At 38.0% G+C, this 19,485-nt stretch overlaps 2 protein-coding genes across 4 annotated transcripts; one reads left to right on the forward strand and one right to left on the reverse strand.

Moving 5' to 3' along the window:
- The first annotated feature begins 99 nt into the window (after positions 1 to 99).
- LOC137732834 (uncharacterized) lies at positions 100 to 13,742 on the forward strand. Of its 3 annotated transcripts, none has more exons than XM_068472096.1 (25): positions 100 to 244; positions 398 to 565; positions 1,107 to 1,216; positions 2,287 to 2,452; positions 2,609 to 2,709; positions 2,846 to 2,918; positions 3,076 to 3,211; positions 4,052 to 4,212; positions 4,528 to 4,652; positions 4,738 to 4,837; positions 5,943 to 6,039; positions 6,838 to 6,889; positions 7,168 to 7,269; positions 7,352 to 7,498; positions 7,630 to 7,792; positions 7,893 to 8,120; positions 8,208 to 8,362; positions 8,890 to 9,018; positions 9,136 to 9,253; positions 9,344 to 9,539; positions 9,714 to 9,825; positions 9,898 to 10,052; positions 10,924 to 12,355; positions 12,438 to 12,632; positions 12,890 to 13,742. In XM_068472096.1, the coding sequence occupies exons 2-25, from the start codon at positions 433 to 435 to the stop codon at positions 13,364 to 13,366; spliced, it is 4,863 nt and encodes a 1,620-aa protein (XP_068328197.1). In that variant the 5' UTR covers positions 100 to 244; positions 398 to 432; the 3' UTR covers positions 13,367 to 13,742. The 3 variants fall into 3 exon arrangements, with proteins under 3 accessions (XP_068328197.1, XP_068328204.1, XP_068328210.1); XM_068472103.1 differs by having other exon boundaries at positions 103 to 244; positions 420 to 565; XM_068472109.1 differs by having other exon boundaries at positions 144 to 235; positions 420 to 565.
- Positions 13,743 to 15,432: 1,690 nt separating this feature from the next.
- LOC137715819 (uncharacterized) lies at positions 15,433 to 18,906 on the reverse strand. Its single transcript, XM_068455169.1, has 9 exons — positions 18,667 to 18,906; positions 18,446 to 18,562; positions 17,779 to 18,315; positions 17,331 to 17,692; positions 17,141 to 17,240; positions 16,893 to 16,952; positions 16,609 to 16,692; positions 16,370 to 16,486; positions 15,433 to 16,095 (listed from the first exon to the last, which is right to left on the reverse strand). Exons 1-9 carry the CDS (start codon positions 18,760 to 18,762, stop codon positions 15,790 to 15,792), a joined length of 1,779 nt encoding a protein of 592 aa, XP_068311270.1. The 5' UTR covers positions 18,763 to 18,906; the 3' UTR covers positions 15,433 to 15,789.
- Between the last annotated feature and the right edge of the window lie 579 nt (positions 18,907 to 19,485).

A 19,485-nucleotide genomic window follows, 5' to 3' on the forward strand; every position in this document is an offset into this window, starting at 1 on the left:
AGTTAGAAGGCCCAAACAAAATTGAACATTGGGGTCTTGGCCCATAATAATTAGGCCTTGAGATTCGGCTAATGCAAAAGCCCGCTCGCTGTCTCTCTCTCCCCTCTCTGTTGCTGTGTTCCCTGTCTGGACTTTTCCCATTTCATCAGCCCAGTCGTCGATCTTCTTCTTCTTCTTCCTCGTCAAATCAATGAACTCCCATTTCAGTTGATTCTCTGAATCTCCGATTGATCTGGTAGTTGAAGTAAGATCCAACTCCTCTCTCTCTCTCTCTCTCTATATTCGCTCTACATCGATCGAATCGTTTCATCACAATTACCAAATTCGGAACAAAAATTGAGATTTCTGGAGCACTATATTCTTTCTTATATACATATATATGTGTGTGTATGTATAGGTTTTTGATGCTGGAGTTGCAGGTGAAACTCTAAGATGGAGTGGACAACGGTGCAGCATCTGGATCTACGACATGTGGGACGCAGTTCAAAGCAGTTGCAGCCTCATGCTGCTGCCTTTCATCCCCATCAGGCCCTTGTCGCCGTTGCCATTGGAAACTACATCATTGGTAAAACACTACCCCACTTCCTCTTTTTTGTTTGTGATTATACCAGCTGTGATTTTCTACTTTGAATATGTTATATATCTCTCTGTGTGTGTATCTTTCTAGTTAGCGACATCGTTTGGAATTAGAATCTCTACTTTTATTTTTGGCCTTCTTTTGGAAAACTGTATCACTCGAGCTCGGGTTTGGGCGTGCGAGTGTGCCATGGGAGTAGTAAAGTGCTTTGATGTGTTGTAACTAGTGCATTTAACATACTTAAGTCAATTATCAGTGTAAAGTTATAATCTTCGATAAGTACTGAGGTTTTATTGATGTTCTTGATGCTGATTTATCTTTCTTATGAAACTTTTAGTTTCTTATAAATTTTTAGGAATGACGACATGGATATACTCAGTGACTCCATGAAATCCAAATACCGCATAAAAATTTCTAGATTGAATGTGCTCTCGTGCATATGCCATACAAACATGTTTGTCCTTAATATGTTTTTTGCTCCATCTGCACATCCGGTTCTTTTTAATTTTTAATGTCTTTGTTTGCACAGAAATGGATGCATTGACAGGAAGCAAGATTTCATCTATTGATATTGGTACCCCCGTTGTCCGCATGTCCTATAGCCCCACAAGTGGGCATTCAGTGGTAGCGATTGTTGAGGTTGGTTGCCTATAAGCCCTTCTCTCTTTGGATGGTTTCAGATATAGATATTGGATCTCTTCTTATTGTTAATATCCGAGTTTTAGTTTCGAATATCTCTACTATTATTAAGAGAACCCTCTTTGTCAACCAAAGAGGGTGAAATTTCAAATTTTAATAATTGCTTTTTAAACTGAGGGCATTAAGGTAGCTCCAATTCAAGCGCGCTCACATGCTCTCGTAATTTTTTTCTTTTCTACAGAAACTCCCTATAACTTATCTGACATGCATATGCATCTGTAAGGTGCTAGTGCTTATGACTAATTGTTGCTTCATATTCTAACAGCAAGTATTTGCGAAATAAAGTGAAATGAACATAATTTATTTATTTATCATTGTATCATAGGAAGACATCTTAGTTCTTGGGTACAAATCCTTGTCACTACAACCCTCTGGTTTATGTTGAATTCCATGTTTTTGTTCTAGTGATTGTAGGTTCGTCTCATAGTAGCTTAAGTTATTGAGAACAAACCAACAAACTTTTCTAGAAGAGTCCCTTTTTATTTTTTTTTATTTTTATTTTTTTTGTAACATTATAACTGCCAAAACTTGGCACACTTTTAGAAGAGTCTTTAATGACAGACTTTTAGAAGCTTTTAAGTATGTGTGTCCTATTCTTTTTGTAAAGTGTGACTACATCTTTTGGTCACTGTAATAGATTGTGCTTATTGATTGCGAGACAGATAGAAGATATGTAATTTACTGAGGGGCCAAATATTACGCTTATGCATGTTGTTGTTGGAGTATTCACTTGGTCACTCTTCAGATTGCATTAGAATGGTTATTAGTTAAAAGATGTGTGCTTTAGCATGAACCAGTGCAATTTCATTTTCTCTAAATATACAAGTCTTGAAGAGATTAATCAAAGCACAGAATATAATACGAGTAAATTTGTAGTCTCCTTCATTGGTTAATATATTTTGTAGGTTTTCTTTGTACTTCATTTATTTTGTGTTAATCTTTTGTTGCTTTATGTTGTATTACATTTTATTTGGTGTTATCTTTATCTTCCTCCGCCCTTCATTTTGTAGGACTGTACCATTCGCTCCTGTGATTTTGATGCTGAGCAAACATGCGTCTTGCATTCACCTGAGAAGAAGACAGAACAAATTTCTTCTGATACAGAAGTCCATCTCGCTTTGACGCCTCTCCAGCCTGTAGTGTTTTTCGGTTTCCACAAGAAAATGAGTGTCACAGGTTTTCTTCATTTTTTTCATTTTCTTTCAGTGGTTATCTGCCCCCAACAAACGCACACACAAAAAATGCAGTGACATGACAGTGTAGTAGTATTACATGTTCATTCATGCTGACTGTTTATCTCTAATTCTTGATACTGCTTCAATGTGCATGAAGTTGTTGGAACTGTTGAAGGAGGAAGAGTGCCTACAAAAATAAAGACAGATTTGAAGAAACCTATTGTCAATCTTGCATGCCATCCTCGCCACCCTGTCCTGGTATATGGTTGTTTGGTTGAATTTTGTACTTTTGTCCTTGTAGTCAGAGTACATTTGTGGCTTTTGGATAAACGTCTAATATGCGTAGTCCTTTTATTCTGTGATATTGCAATCATTTTCTTTTTGCGCATTTCAGTATGTAGCTTATGCTGATGGTTTGATTCGAGCCTACAACATTCACACCTATGCTGTTCATTACACCTTACAAAGTAAGATGAGAGCGTTTTTTTTTTAATAAAAAAAATCTTGAGCAAACAGTGAGTCTGATTCTTTCTTGTTGAGTGTTTGAGACTCGAGTAATAAATAATAATTTAGTCTTCTTTAAGTGGTTCATGTGTTTCTTCATCTTTTGTTTTTGTTATACAGTTGATAACACCATAAAGCTCATTGGTGCTGGTGCATTTGGTTTTCACCCAACATTGGAGTGGATCTTTGTTGGTGATCGACGGGGTACTCTGCTCGCATGGGATGTGTCAACTGAGAGACCTAGTATGATTGGAATGTAAGTCATTTATGGTAGTTATACTAGAAAAATTATAAAATGGAACACATAAAGTTCCATAAAGGCCAAAAAAGTTTAAAACTAAAGAATTGGAAAAAATAAAAACGTTGTTGTGCACAAGCCAATAGCGATTAGAAATTTATTCCTCTATTAATGCCTCATGTTCGTTTCTCGACTGATTCATTAATGCTCTTGTTTTGTTTTCTTGAGTTTAGTTTACTGAAAATTATTTATTTATCTTAAAGAAAATGGGCTTAAGTTTGTAGCAAATTTTGTGAATTGCTTACCGGACAATCTTATCACAGGCAGCCAGCTGTCATAAAAATTACAATATATGCCTTAAAACTTCTGTAGGGCCAGTTGACCTAATATATCTGGAAGCTCCTCCATAAAGCTAAGAGGATGGATATCATTAACTTAATCACTTAGACAAATGATAAAGGATTTAGAAGCTTCTTAGGTTTCCAGGCCATCAAAGAAGCCTCTTTTGATCATGAAAGTGGTAGTTTTTGATACTTCATTGGCATGTTTAATTCATTGCTAGTGCATACTTTTCCATAATCATTTTCATTGTTGACTAGGACTGCATGCTTCGTTTGTGATACTTCAAGTTCGAGTGGCTATAATGGCTAATAGATTCTCATTTGGTAGAATAGATTGCTTCAAAAAGATTGTTTTCATTATCTTCAGTTACAAGAGGCATGCCTAATTTGCTGCCAATATGATTTAACAGACATGTCATACTATATGAGCCACTCCTATTTAAAAATCTGCTTGTTTTGTCAATCTCTAGCTGGCTCTAATCAACATTTTTAAGTTTGACCATTTGCTGCAATTCAGTACACAAGTGGGTTCCCAACCAATAGCTTCAGTTTCGTGGCTCCCCTTGTTGCGGTTACTTGTGACTGTTTCCAAGGATGGAACTCTTCAAGTGTGGAAAACACGGGTTATAATTAATTCGAATAGACCTCCAATGCAAGCAAATTTCTTTGAGCCTGCTGGTTAGTTATTATTATTGTTTACTCTTTTCCCTTACCATGAGAAGAATATATTTCTTTTGAACATGTTGACTTCCTTTCGTTTTCTTTCTGGCATTTATTTATTTAGTAGTGTTAAAAAAAAAACCACTGCAAGGAAACTAGCAATATGTATATGATGTTTGCTTATAATATAAAGTAGTATTTATAAATTCTTGTATGTGGCATGTGTGCTTGCAATTGCATAGACGCTAATGGGGCCATCTTTTTTTTGGCCATCACTTGATATATTCCTAGCTTGTAGTGACTTCAGTGTTTTCCTTTTTCTTTTTTTCGCAGCAATTGAATCACTTGATATCCCTCGCATCCTCTCTCAGCAGGGTGGAGAAGCAGCTTACCCTTTACCGCAAATTAAAACTCTAGAAGTTCACCCAAAATTAAATTTAGCAGCACTTCTGTTTGCAGTTAAGCACAACCATTTACATAACACACATTTTACTATACCCATATCCAAAAGTGCATATTTTTAATATTATAGTTTTGTTGTAGAATATGACAGGGGGAGACAATGTGAAAAATAGGGCAGCGTACACTAGGGAAGGAAGGAAACAGCTGTTTGCAGTTTTGCAAGGTGCAAGAGGGTCTTCAGGTAAAAATAAGATTTGCACAATATTGTGTATTTATTTGTTCTGTTTTGTTTGAGTTGTGACCTTTTTCAATGCTTTATTATTGGCCTTGTCCACCCGAGTTTTTCCCGGTTTAACACCACATCATCCTGAGGAAAATGCTACTTATTATTTGGTCTAAAGAAAATGCTTTATTATTGGTCTTTGTTCAAGGAATCTAACTAATAGTTTGGTCTAAAGATAATTATAGCAAATGTACATGCTATCTAAGTTTTCTCATGATTAAGTAGAATGTTTTCAGTAGTTTCCACAAAGAAATGAGTTCATTAAAGTTCTGGTGGTAGATAATACACTTTATGTTGGAGGTTATTGTGATCATATGTATTAGCAGGTGATCTTCAATTACTTTGAAGAAGTTATCAAGATGTGACTATTTTCTTTTTTTCTACTGCTTCTTGTTATGGTTTTATTTAAATTGGAATGGACTGTATACTTGTCTTGGCATTGCCTGAGAGTGGAACAAGGCAAGCAAAAGATTCAGATCCATCTGGGAGTGGAAGGTTTACTAATTAAGTGCTTGTTGAGAAGATCAATGAGTTCATTAATCATTAGTGGCACCTCACTTTCTGCTGCATGCTTAAATAGTTTTGCCCCTTTTTTTTGTCTTTTCTCTTCTTTAGTGCCATTCATAAATCTGACAAGGACTTAATGGGGAGAAGAAAAATCTTTAGCTGTCATACTTATTATGTACTTCTTAGGATACAAAGTTGAAAATTATTTCCGTTTATATGCCAATGATTGAGCATTTTCTTGATCAATCTGTAGACATCTTTAGGGTGTAAGCTTGCTAATCTTTGAGTTTTACAGGTACGCGTTCTGTAATTATATGTATCGTTTGTGTCTGTTATGAGAAACATAATTGAAGTAGCATTTCATGATTTGTGTTCTCCTGAATAATTTTGTTAGTTTCACATTAATATCGTGCCTTTCCCCCCCTTTGATATTTTGGTTTTTAAGATAGCAAATTTTTTTATAAACTTTTAATGTTATGAATAGAACCTTTATAGAGTTATTTCTATTGCTGCTGTGCTTATTGACCAGATATGCTAATGGTACTGGTATTTGCAGCATCTGTTTTGAAGGAAAAGCTTTCAGCTTTGGGTTCATCTGGAATATTAGCTGAACATCAACTTCAAGCTCAACTGCAAGAACATCATCTGAAAGGGTGAGATCAGAGTTTTTGTAAACCAGATTTGTTGTCCCGGTTATCAGCGGAAGTTTGATTTTAACTTTAGAGAACTTAAAAACCACCATGTGATTTTTCCAACAATTTTGTTAGGTTGTATTCAGCACCTTTTGTCAGCTATCTTGACCTCGGATGCTTTACATCTGTAAAGAGTTTCCTCATCTACCATTTTCACTTATTGTTCATTGAAAAAAGAGGGTGGTGCTATCCACACACCCCTTTTTACCTTCTACACACCCCTCTCAATTTCTGGCCATCCGATCGAATGAATTGAAAAGGGTAAGGACAGAAGTTAACAGGGGTTGTGGAAGGTAAAAGGGGATGTGTGGATAGGACCAATAAACTAACAGATGTCAAAATTGAGATGGCTTAGTTGTATTTTTTGTTTTGGACATTACTGGTGGAATAAGTTCTCTTTTAACCCTTTTCTTCTTTTGGGTTACTACTTATGGCATAGGCTGTAGTTGTTGACTTAATTTTACTGCTTTTCTTCAAGTCTTAGCCTTTCAATCAGTTTCGATAAAAAAGAATAAGGACTTTCACTCATAAAGTTTCAGTGGTATTAAAGGCTTTGTCAATTTAAATTATATTTTGTGTACATGTGTGTATGTGTCATATTACTGCTTTTCTTGGTTCAAATTTGGGCTTGCACTCTTAAATTAGTCACTAAAGGCTTTGTCGGGTTAAATACGTTGGATTTGTTTGCGGCTTTATATTAATAATGTGATGAAGTTTATTAGTATTGTATATTGTCTAATAATTTTTCTTTTATTGCAGCCACAGTCAGCCGACAATATCAGACATTGCCCGGAAGGCTTTTCTCCACAGCGTATGTCACTTTTATCGTAAAGATGTGATGTAAAATTATTTTATTATTGACTTGTACTGTTATGAGGATGGATCATGGATAGGTTTTTATGTGACTCTAAGGGGATTGATTGTAGCTTAGGCAAAATTCAAAAACCATAGTCCAGCTTATTTTTTCCCGTCCCACTCCTTTATATTAAAACACTTATTGGGGACTTCCAGTCTGATCTAATCTGACTTCTCAAGTTACTTGTTATGATTCAGTCTATTGTTGATTCATTCATTGCATTATTGTTATAGCATTTTATGGAAGGTCATGCCAAAAGTGCCCCAATATCTCGGCTGCCCCTCATTACTATTGTAGACACTAAGCATCATCTGAAGGATGTTCCTGTATTTCAGGTAAGTTTTCTCAGCTATAGATTGATTGTGTCTTGTGTTACTTTTCCTTAATTTGTATATGAAAACTTTGGTTCATCTGCAGCCTTTTCACCTGGAGTTAAATTTCTTCAATAAAGAGAATCGGGTTCTTCATTATCCTGTCAGGGCCTTTTTTGTTGATGGATTACACCTTGTGGCATATAACATTTGTTCTGGAGCGGACAGTATCTACAAAAAACTTTACACGACGGTAGTGTTTTGACATGATATGCTATGATTTGAATTAGTCTGATGTCTTTGTAATTTTCCCTTTAGCTTTTATGAGGATTCCCACTTGGTGGTGCTAATGGTAGTGAAATCCTTTTCTCCTCTCTTTCATAGGTTCCTGGAAATGTGGAATATCATCCAAAGTACATGGCCTACGGTAAAAAGCAGGGCCTATTTCTTGTTGTCTATGAGTTTAGTGGTGCTACAAATGAAGTGGTGCTTTATTTTGAAAATACCGATTCTCAGGCAGCAAACAGCAAATGTACCACTATAAAAGGTTTGTCTGCCTATTGGATGCCTATATTCCCCAGAAATGTCTACATATGCATGCAGGAGATCTAGTAATTATTCACAAATTTCATCTTTGAGTTTTGTAGGTCGTGATGCAGCATTTATTGGACCCAATGAAAATCAGTTTGCAATTCTTGATGATGATAAGACTGGACTGGTTTTGTATATTCTGCCTAAAAAGGCTTCTCCTGAAGCTAATGAGAAGATTCTATTGGCTGAAGAACGCCAACCTGTGGATACTGACACTGGTCCCAAGGGTCCAATGCAATTTATGTTTGAAATTGAAGTTGATCGAATTTTTTCGACTCCAATAGGTACTGGAGGGAAGAATTTATCATGTTTAGTTTGTAAAAAAGTTTTCATCCATAGTATGTGCTAATCATAGTATTCTGTGATTGTAGAGTCAACATTGATGTTTGCTTCTCATGGGAATCAGATTGGCTTGGCAAAGTTGATTCAAGGATCCCGGCTTTCTAATTCTGATGGTCATTATATAGCAACAAAGGGTGAAGGGAAAAAGTCAATTAAGTTGAAACTAAATGAGATTGTACTTCAGGTGATCATATAACCATTATGGTTTAAAATTTATTGTTCAACAATTGAAAGTAATTAGGGCGTGCTGCTGAGTGCCAAAACCTTTCTTCCCCTTTACACTTCCTCAGTTGAAACTTGAAACTACCCAAGCAAGGGTAAAAATTTTCCACTCCTGTTTGCCTCTCTCACATTGCCTCAGAAAGTTTCTGGTTCAAGCTTAAGGACATCTCAAGTTTGTGTATTTTATCAGCAGACTAATTTTCCTGTGAAAAAAAAAAAATAGAGCAAATTTTCTTTATTATCCTAATATAGAGAGAATTTGATTGTTGCTCACTATGCTTGCATCCGATGCATAGGTCAAAATTTCTTCTATATGTATCGACTGCTAATTAAAATAGAGACATCATTTACACACGTCACAAGACGTGCAACTATATTCTTCTGGAATTGTATTCTTCTTAAACTACGCTGTTGTATACCTAATTTTTTGAATGTGCAAAGCATTTTTAATCTGCCCCTTTCAAAGATCCAGCTGCTGTACTTTGACAGGTTCACTGGCAAGAAACTCTTAGGGGCTATGTAGCTGGAATATTAACGACGCAAAGGGTGCTTATAGTTTCGGCAGATCTAGATATACTCGCAGGCAGTTCCGCCAAATTTGATAGAGGACTTCCTTCAATATCCTTTACAACATTTTGGTGTATAAGTTTTTACGTTTTTTTTGTTTGGTAATCATTCATTTAACTCAATTATTGAGGCTTTTACAACTTGTTTGAGCACTTGACCTCTATTCACTTTAGATCTCTATTATGGGTTGGACCTGCACTTCTCTTTTCTACTACCACTGCAATTAGCGTTCTTGGCTGGGACGGTAGAGTAAGGACTATTCTCTCTATCAGTATGCCTTATGCAGGTGTGTAACTTTATTGGCTGCTGATGTTGACGCGGGTATGTATCTCTCTGCTGTTATCCTTGTGACTCATTATGATGTATTTCTGTGCAGTTTTGGTTGGTGCGCTGAATGATCGGTTGTTGCTTGCAACCCCAACAGAAATAAACCCCAGACAAAAGAAGGGAGTTGAGATTAAGAGCTGTCTTGTTGGGCTTCTTGAACCTCTTCTTATTGGATTTGCCACAATGCAAGAGAGATTTGAGCAGAAGCTTGACCTTCCAGAGATATTATATCAGATAACATCAAGGTTTTTCTTTTTCCAGTGATCTTATACACATGCTGTCTGTTTTGAAAATTATTTTTGTGCTTCTTACATCATAAAGCAGTATAACAGTATGGGTTGTACTGTCATTTTCTTCTTTTCCAAACCTTGATAAATATTGGTTCTTGAATAATTACTGATGGCGCTTTCTAAATGAAGGTTTGACAGCCTGCGTATTACTCCAAGGTCTCTTGATATTCTTGCTAGAGGCTCTCCTGTTTGTGGAGATCTTTCTGTGTCGCTATCTCAAGCAGGACCACAGTTCACTCAGGTAAGAAAAAGTGGTTTTTAACAAATTTTGGTAGTTGTCTGTTTTGTTTACTGAACTTTTGAAATAACTTAGGTGTTGAGGGGTGTCTATGCTATCAAAGCTCTCCGGTTTACAACTGCTTTGTCTGTATTAAAAGACGAATTTCTGCGCTCTAGAGATTATCCAAGATGTCCTCCAACCTCTCATTTGTTCCACCGGTTCCGCCAGTTGGGTTACGCATGTATCAAGTATGCAGATAAGACAAAGTGTTCTTTTTTATTTTTATCCCGCAAATTTCAGTTTCTATAAATTTCTTACAGCTTTTTTTCAGCGAACTTATTCCATATCTTTTTCTTTAATGACTGCAGTTCAATTTTAAATTTTATGATATCATACTCTGACATATCTAATATTATGTAAGACATGCTTTGGGAGGTACTTGGGTAGTTGGGTTGCAGTTTGGGAAGTACTTGAATAAAACATTTGGAACTAAAAATCTATACAGAGAAATCACCCTCAGACCTTTCTAACCTAGAGTTTTTATAATTTAAAAATTGTCCTAATATTAATGAGTAAAGGGTGTCTAATAGTGGTATCAGAAAATTTAAAATTAACTTTTGAGTCTTCTAAACTTTGCATGTTGTACAAGATTATGAAAGGAATATGTGGAACAGAGCAGGAGATAAATAATAAAAAGAAACTTGGTAGGGGATTGACTCTGATGTAGTGGTTAAAATAGGAATCCATAGTTTCTTTACCTTGTGCATGAAGGATTATAGGTCTGCCTATGCTTGGAGGAATTATTCAATCTATGATAATGCTTGCTTGACAAAAGTTGTTCTGGTGGATCAAATTCTTTTTCAAGTGCATGCTTATGTACTTGAATTTATATTGAGCTTATATTTGACATCCCTTTTCAGGAGTTATACTTGTCAAGCCGCATTGAAGGTTTTTCTTTTCTGTTGTTTATTTAGATTGCTCCATCCAGGGTTCCAGCTCATTGCTGAAGAACTGATGGATTGGTGGTTGTCATGTTACTTTCTGTAAAAAAAATAGTTCTCATGTTACTTTGTCTTCATTGAAGCAACTTTTGTTTTATAACGTAAGATAAAATTGCAGGTTTGGGCAGTTTGATAGTGCAAAAGAAACCTTTGAAGTTATAGCTGATTATGAAAGTATGCTCGACCTCTTGATATGCCACCTTAACCCCAGTGCCATGCGGCGTCTTGCTCAAAAACTAGAAGAAGATGGCACAGATTCAGAATTAAGACGATACTGTGAAAGGATTTTAAGAGTCCGTTCTACTGGATGGACTCAAGGAATTTTCGCTAACTTTGCTGCTGAGAGTATGGTCCCTAAAGGTCCGGAATGGGGTGGTGGGAACTGGGAGATCAAAACACCAACAAACATGAAGGCTGTTCCTCAGTGGGAACTGGCTGCAGAGGTGATGCCGTACATGAAGACTGATGATGGCACCATCCCATCCATTATCGCTGATCATATTGGTGTTTACTTGGGATCAATCAAAGGACGAGGCAACATTGTAGAAGTAAGGGAAGATAGCTTGGTCAAAGCTTTTATATCTGCAGGTGGTGACAACAAGCTAAATGGTCTTCCGTTGTCTAAATCCACATCTAATGTGTCCAGGGGAGTGCCTGGTGGTGGTTCGTTGATGGGTCTGGAAACACTCAACAAACAATTTGCCAGTTCCTCTGCAGCAGATGAACAGGCTAAAGCTGAAGAAGAATTCAAGAAAACAATGTACGGTGCAGCTGATGGCAGCAGCAGTGATGAAGAGGGAACTTCAAAAGCTAAAAAGTTACACATTCGAATAAGAGACAAGCCCATTGCTTCTACTGCTGTGGATGTGGATAAAATCAAAGAAGCCACGAAGCAGCTCAAACTTGGTGAAGGGTTGGGTCCACCTATGACCAGGACCAAATCATTGACCATGGGATCCCAGGACCTTAGCCAGATGTTATCCCAACCACCTCCTCCAGTTAACAGTGGGTCAATGGCTCCTCGTGTAGGCTCTGCCCCTGGTGATCTATTTGGTATGGACTCGTTTACACAACCTGCAACAGTATCACATCAAGCTCCTACCTCAACAGTTAAGGGGGTTGGAGCTGTACCTATTCCAGAGGACTTTTTCCAGAATACGATACCATCCCTTCAGGTTGCAGCCACACTGCCCCCTCCTGGGACCTATCTTTCAAAAATGGATCAAGCTTCTCAAGGGTTTGAAAGCAACAAGAAAGCATTTAACCAGACCAATGCATCCAGTGCCAATGTCCGTCTTCCTGATGCTGGTGTTCCCCCTCAAGCTAGTCAACTGGCTGCTCCATTCGAGCCCGTTGGACTTCCTGATGGTGGTGTCCCACCATCCTTAGGCCAGGTTGCTGCGCAGCAACAATCTCATATTCAATCAACTCAGTTCCCAGTTTCTACTCGACCTCTTGATCTTAGTGTCCTTGGGGTTCCAAATTCTACTGACTCTGGAAAACCTTCAGTGCAGCCTCCTTCTCCACCATCTTCTGTGCGTCCTGGACAGGTAGTACTTACATGTACGTGGACACAAGCTTCGAATTCCCACCATTTAATCCACTTTTATTTCCTGGTTTTCCTCATAACAGGTACCCCGTGGTGCTGCAGCTTCTGTATGTTTTAAAACTGGAGTTGCCCACCTTGAGCAGAATCAACTTTCAGATGCGTTGTCTTGCTTTGACGAAGCTTTTCTTGCATTGGCTAAGGATCAGTCTCGTGGAGCTGATATTAAAGCGCAAGGGACCATCTGTGCGCAATACAAGATAGCAGTCACTCTTCTTCGGGTAGTTTTAATCATTATTCAAGTGTTAAAATAAACAGATGAAATGTGCTCTTTAGGCTAAGTGACTTATGGATTATAGTACAACCCTTTTGCCTATATATTGACAATAAGGAACTAAAAACACCTGTGGGGGTTGGAATATCATATTCCATATTTGATTATTTCTATTGGTTGTAAGATCCCATAAAAACTGATCTGAAATCTTGTGTTTCAAAATAATGGCAGATAACTCACCTCTAATTTGGTTTTCATCCACAGGAAATTGGGCGGCTGCAAAGAGTTCAAGGTCCTAGTGCAATCAGTGCAAAAGATGAGATGGCAAGACTTTCACGCCACCTGGGTTCGTTGCCTCTTCTGGCAAAGCACAGGATAAATTGTATCCGAACTGCGATTAAGCGGAACATGGAGGTGCAGAATTATGCTTATTCAAAGCAGATGCTTGAACTCCTGCTATCCAAAGCACCTCCAAGTAAGCAGGAAGAGTTGAGGAGCTTAGTTGATATGTGTGTGCAAAGGGGTCTGACCAACAAGTCCATTGATCCACTTGAGGATCCTTCCCAGTTCTGTGCCGCCACACTTAGTCGTCTGTCAACTATTGGATATGACGTTTGTGATCTTTGTGGGGCCAAATTTTCAGCTCTCTCAGCACCCGGTTGCATTATTTGCGGTATGGGAAGCATTAAAAGATCAGATGCTCTCACAGGGCCAGGGCCTGTTCCTTCACCGTTTGGTTGAGGTCTAAATTTCCGCAACATGCTCGCGTACGGGCCCAACTTTGATGGAATTAGCCCCAAACGTTGTAACATATCTTTAACCTCAAATGTAGTTGCTATATGGTTCGGAGGAGGCTTTACCCACACCGGAGAGATCATACCACTTCCCGTTAGGTATATAATGTATCATGTTTATCTGTTTGTGTTTGAGTTTGAGTTTGAGTTTATTGTCATGCCCTTATTATTGTCTTTTCTCTTGTGTGTTTACCCCCACCCCACCCATTTTTTATTGTCATTATCCAATTCAGTGATGTTCCCAGTTTTGTGATTACTTTCCCTTACTTTGTAAAGAACTGGATCCTATGATATCTAAAATTTAGTTGAGCAGTGTTTTCTCATTGTTGCTCTCTGTGAATCGTGATGCTTTCATCATTTAGAACTAAAATTTGCATGCGATGTGGATACGCCTCTCTGTTTCCCTCTCCTCACCTGACACATGAAAAAGCAGCGTATGTCCCGTGCGTCTCTCTCCTTGCGTGGAGAGAGAGACAAGGGGTTATTCACCACGTTGCATGCAAGTTTTTCTTCTCATTTAAGCATTTAGTATCTTGTCCTGTTCATCCATCTTTGTACGTTTTGGTTCAAAGTAAAGTAAAATAATTGAAGTTACAAAAGCTAACAAGAGGGGCCTCTTCCCTTGGTGCATCTCAGAGCAATTTTTCAGTGTTTCTAGATTTTTTTTTTTTTTTTTCCTTTAGCAAAGCAAGGTACAAAGTTAGATTCCAACTGTTTCACTTTGCCTGCTTCATAATTTGGCAAGTGGGAAATTGGGAATCCCTTTTTGCAGCACTACTACTTGCAATCCAATTGTTCCGAGGTGTAAATCCGACAACCGGAACAGTTTTTAGGTTCTCTTTCATTATTCGTTTAGAAATTGGCAACGACAGTAATTATCAAATTTTCATTTCAGTTGTATCTAACAAACAGTGTTTTTGTTGTTACTCGTCTTAGATGACAAAACGGTTTAATGAAGATCTAAAATTTAAACGGTTGAGTTAGGCCATCTCCAACCATGGAGGGCTAATAAAGCCCTGCACACAGTTTTAGCTACAAGTGCTATATTTCGGCTTATAGAGCTTCTTTTTAGCCCTATACTAAAGCAAAGCTCTATCCCCCCTATGCCTATGCCTCAAGTAAATAAATAAGCTAATAGCAACGTTTGATCGGTAGAATATTTAGAACTTTGGAAGATGCTCAAGGTAGCTTGCTTCTAAGTCATTGCACTAAATGCGCATGTAGTCGTAGTAGTCGGCCACCCAATCTTGGTACATTTATATTAGGCTTACGACACGCTTGAAATAAAAGCAAGAAGAGCAGGTACTGAACGAAAGAAGCTAGGTCAGCTCATTTTAGCTAGCGGGGGCAGGCTTTCCTATGGCAATCCCACTGCGGCTTTTGACAGTCTAGTAGTATTTATTTTCACTGGTAAATGAGAGACCATAGGTTCGATTCTTGCCAAAAGAAATATAAACCACATCATTGCTAGCCCACTCGTCCATCCCTTAGTATAAATAATTTTGTTCAAAAAAAAAAATACATATATATTAGCCAGATACGCTCGTTAGAGATGGCCTTACATTATAGGGTAGCCCTTTAGTTGATTGGCCAAATTTGTTACCCTACGGCTCAAAAGCCCAAAAGGAAATCCAAAAGCAGCCCTCTGTCCACTTCTCTTTATTTCTTCTTCGGAAGCTAAATCGTACTGCCAGTTTGTCACGCAAGGACATTTTTGTTTCCTCAACCAAAAGGCTGTAACCCTAGAGGTCCCTTTTCCAGTGGATTGAATTATTTTGTTTACTCGATGGTTTTTGTCTGCTGGGGATTAATTTTCACCCACAAATTGCATTTAGAGGTGCAAATTATTGTACCAAAGATCAAACAAAAAGACACGACTTGGTCATGTGGGGTTGTTTAGCTTATTATTAAATGAAAAAAGTTTGCCACTTTTTACATGCTAGGAGTTATTCATCCTTTCTAACAAATCAAAATTTGACATGTTTGCAAAAACACAAGTGACACGTTCTTGTTTCCGCATTCATGCGTTAATTCATAGTTCGATTCATTATCTTGAAAAGATACACAAAAAATGACTCCAAAAAAATTGCGCTCTTCCCCATACCCAACTTTATATGCACTTTTCATACCTTGTTTACTATACCAATATACAAACCCAAGAAAAACTAGTGTTACAGCAACTCTTAGAAAAGCACGGGACCTCCTTTATTTTGGTCACACTCGACCAACGTACTGGTTCCATCCGATGTGAGAGCTGTCGGACGCCCACCAAGTTTCCCTCAACAAACCCACCACCATAACCAATGTTCACAAAGACCATGCATACTATAGAATTGGACCAAATTTTTTTTTTGAAACAAAATGCGTCTGTCATCGCTGTAAGAGCAGCCTGAAGCTGAAATTGTATGGCATTATTTGCACCATCTGTGAAAAGGGCTCCTCCCTTCCCCTCCCTTCAAGGCATTGAACTACCTCATTTCTCAGTTCATTTGGTAGCTGCATGCAAACCCAATCAACCAATGACTCCAAATCCTTTGCGAAATCGAGTAAATACCAATCCAAAAGTTTGGGGATGATCAGTTTGTTTATCTTTGAAATGCCAACTGCTGCCTGTATGTATTCCCTTTTTGCTGCTTCCAACTCTTCTTCTACATGGGCTGCTGAGTACACTCTCACCTTTTGTTTCACAAGAATTTTTGCATATCAGAATGAACCGAATAGGTTTATACAGATGATTTCACATAAGGAAAGTGATTTTCAGGCTCCCCTTTTCTTCTCATGCACCCCCTCCCTCTTTTTCTAGCCTTAGGTTTGAGTAAACGAAAGGGGAGTGAGAGAATACAAAGGAGGAGAAGGAGAAACCGGGAGTGTGAGTATCACAAGATTCACCATTTAATTGGGAAGCTTTGCCTTAATTTAGAATGAAAAAATAAATTTTAGATTAGCTTACAGTGGGGGAGGACCAGCTTCCACACGAAAGTGCAAACGTAACCAAGGGTTCGGACCACTCCAATCCGAAAACGCTGCGAGCTTTCATCTCATCATTTTTCGCAGCTTTTGGACATGTCTGTTGTAAGAGTAGAAACAATGTGAAACTTAATTTGCATTTCATATGCATGAGATGACGCAAACTCAGTCACTCAGAAGTCAGTAATTCTAGCCTAAAAGCACTAGGGGGAATATACTTACAAATTTTAAGTGATAGGGCAGTCTTAAAATGAAATGCTCGATTGTAATTGCATTTAGCGAGTGTCCCCCGACACCTATTGTTGCCTGACGCAAAGACAGCCAAAATCAGCTTACGAAAAATGATTATATGACAGTTGATATCAACAGAAACAGAACATTACATGATGGAGTACTGTGCATGATGGCATTGGGGTATACAAAGTTAAAGAATCCAATCCTTGTTTGTGCGTGTGTTTGTTTGTGTTCAATGGAATTGGTTGACATGAAGGATGAATTGATCTTACCTTTTGCATTAGACCTACAACCATTTCAGGAGTCTCGGGTATCCCATGCTCTAAAAATGCCTGCAACAGTGGTAATACAAACAGTTTTGAGTGTGTTGTTTTTGTTTTAGATATACCAGGTAAAAGAAAAGGTGTTTTCCAAAGGTACAATGTCCAATGTCTTTGAAAAAAAAAAGAATTGATCAAACTTGCAGTTGGGACACAATAAATCTTCGATTTTCGGTTTCTTGATAGAGATGCGGCATCACCTTCATCATGCAGGAATTATAAGTGTTGATCCAAAATGCAAGCTTCTGCTGATGGTTTAGACCCTCCAGATTCACAGTGGCAAGCTTTCCAAGTAGGAACCTGGTGATTTTTCAAAAGAGAAATTAATTAAACACAATCCAAAGCACTATGATTAACTGAGGACCAAGATTAGACAAACCAAAAGCTCACTTTAATCTGTGCATCAGAATTAATGTGCTTGTTGTTCTGTTGAGATCAACTGAACCAATATCAATCGAATGGAGATGTTTATAGGGGCCAACGTCTATGTTTCTGAATTCCAAACAAATACCATAAGGATCTTGAAATCCCATCTCTCCATTTGCTGCATGAGCAGATAATGTTGATCTAGAACTTCGCACTTCCTCTCCCTTGTCCTTCAAACTGCTCATCCTCACAAAAATGCTGGACAAACACTTCACAATATCCTCGGACAATTTATTAGGAGTGACATCAGCATCCGGATCCCTATCATCCGAAGAACTAGATGAACTCTCATGTGCTCTTTCCTGGTCTACTAATCTGCATTCTAGCTGAACAATCAAATTTGCAATTAAATAACCACAATGTGTTAATGATTGAATCTAATAATTAGAAACTTTCATCAGAGCTTGCTTACCTCTAACTTCAACACGTCCGAACACTTTGCCACGGATTCATGTTTTGGAGGTGTTTTCTTTACTGGGGTTACAATTTTAGCAGTTTTCTTGTCAGGAGATTGCTTATCCTTCACCGCATTAGAGCATAACCGATTCTCTTTTCCTCTACCATCTTCTGCAATTGGTGTTATGGAATTGGGTTTCCTGGGAGTTTGTTTTCCATTGACTTGCCTACTAGAACAATTCCCTATTCGATCAGAGACGATATGATGAGTGGACATCATCCTTCTGCTCGAAGCGCATCGAGCAAGCGAAGGTGGAATCCTGCTGGCTGATGCGGCTGACATGAACTCATTATGTGACATAGATTTTGACCTCTGATGTTTAGAGACTCGAACCGGGGTCTGCTCAATCGAATCATTCGAAGTTTCGACACTCCTGTTGGAGGACAGATACACAGCTTGCTGATAGAGACCTTGTCTAAAATTCACAACCTGCTCTTCGAGCCGAACAACCTCCTCTTCTAAAACAGCTACTTCAGCTAGAAGTTCTAAAGTCTGAAACAAAAAACATCACACATTGTATCAATTCAAATGAAGTGCATTCTTCTTCAATTTCTAATCTTGGAAAAGCGGTCTTCTGGGTTTTGAGAGAGAGAGAGAGAGAGAGAGAGAGGATTGTGCTAACATGTGAAGGGAGATAAGGAGGAAGACGAGGCAGAGCTCCCAATGGTCTTGTAAAAGCCCTCTCCAATGCTCTGTGGACGTTCTCTTCATGTCTGAGCTTCTTCTTCAGCTTATCAACCTGCAAATTACAAACCAAACCAATAAGTCAACGACAACAACAACATTAAAAGAACAGTTCTTTTGCAGAAATTAAGAAACCCAATTAAAATGTTGGAAGATTACATCTTGCTGCAATGCCATTTTTCTTTCACGGTTCGATTTGCGCCGATTGATTGCCGTTCTCTCAGTGCCCATTGCTCTGCTCTTCTGAGAATCCATCTTCTTCTTTACAAATTCAACACCATAATTATATCAATGTCATAAGCAAGAAAATGGGATCAGTGTGTCTGAGAAAAAGGACACCAAAGGGAGAAACAAAAATTATTCTTTTCTTCGTTAACATGGAAGAAGAAAAACAAACACTACGTAACAAAAGAAACCCAAATTTGGATTTGGATTTAGGATCAAAAGTGCCTCGCTTTTCACAGCTCAGTGGGAGATTACACAAAATTGGAAGGAAAGATTTTGGAAGTAAAAAATATTTAATGTCTCAATAGTTATGAAATTACATGCAAAAAATGGACAAGTAAATTAAAAGCCTTTTCTTTTTCAAGTAAATTTGAGAACCCAATTTAGATGCCTATTGCCCATATCCAAAAACTCCATTTTCAGAAAGGTTAAGGTCTAGAAGACCAGAAGAAGAGAACCCAGAAATACTTTTCTCGAGAAACAAACACACTGACCTCGAAATTTGTTACTGATATGACCTCTCAGCTTTAATGAAAGAAGAAGAATTACAACCCAAAAAAGAAAAAAAATAAAGAAAAAAAGAAAAGCAACTTACTTTATTAGTATCATGATTTATAGCAGGAGCAGCTTTCATGGTCTGAAAATTAGTGCGTACTCTGTTATTCATCTTCTTTTTCTTTTCTGGAGAATGAGAGAAACTATGATGCAAATTTAATGCATCCTGAAAAGATGAACAGAGGGATGACAACTTAA

The sequence above is a fragment of the Pyrus communis genome, chromosome 1 (assembly GCF_963583255.1).
Source record: "Pyrus communis chromosome 1, drPyrComm1.1, whole genome shotgun sequence".
In the NCBI taxonomy this organism is placed as follows: Eukaryota; Viridiplantae; Streptophyta; class Magnoliopsida; order Rosales; family Rosaceae; genus Pyrus; species Pyrus communis.

What these genes read in the sequence shown, in the direction of transcription:
- LOC137732834 (XM_068472096.1), top strand. Translation starts at nt 433, where the DNA reads ATGGAGTGGACAACGGTGCAGCATCTGGATCTACGACATGTGGGACGC. An exon ending in CAGTGGTAGCGATTGTTGAG is followed by an intron (nt 1,217 to 2,286) that starts GTTGGTTGCCTA and finishes TTCATTTTGTAG; the next exon opens with GACTGTACCATTCGCTCCTG. An exon ending in CAAGAACATCATCTGAAAGG is followed by an intron (nt 6,040 to 6,837) that starts GTGAGATCAGAG and finishes CTTTTATTGCAG; the next exon opens with CCACAGTCAGCCGACAATAT.
- LOC137715819 (XM_068455169.1), bottom strand. Translation starts at nt 18,762, where the DNA reads ATGGATTCTCAGAAGAGCAGAGCAATGGGCACTGAGAGAACGGCAATC. An exon ending in AAATGGCATTGCAGCAAGAT is followed by an intron (nt 18,563 to 18,666) that starts GTAATCTTCCAA and finishes TGTAATTTGCAG; the next exon opens with GTTGATAAGCTGAAGAAGAA. An exon ending in TTGTAGGTCTAATGCAAAAG is followed by an intron (nt 16,693 to 16,892) that starts GTAAGATCAATT and finishes TCTTTGCGTCAG; the next exon opens with GCAACAATAGGTGTCGGGGG.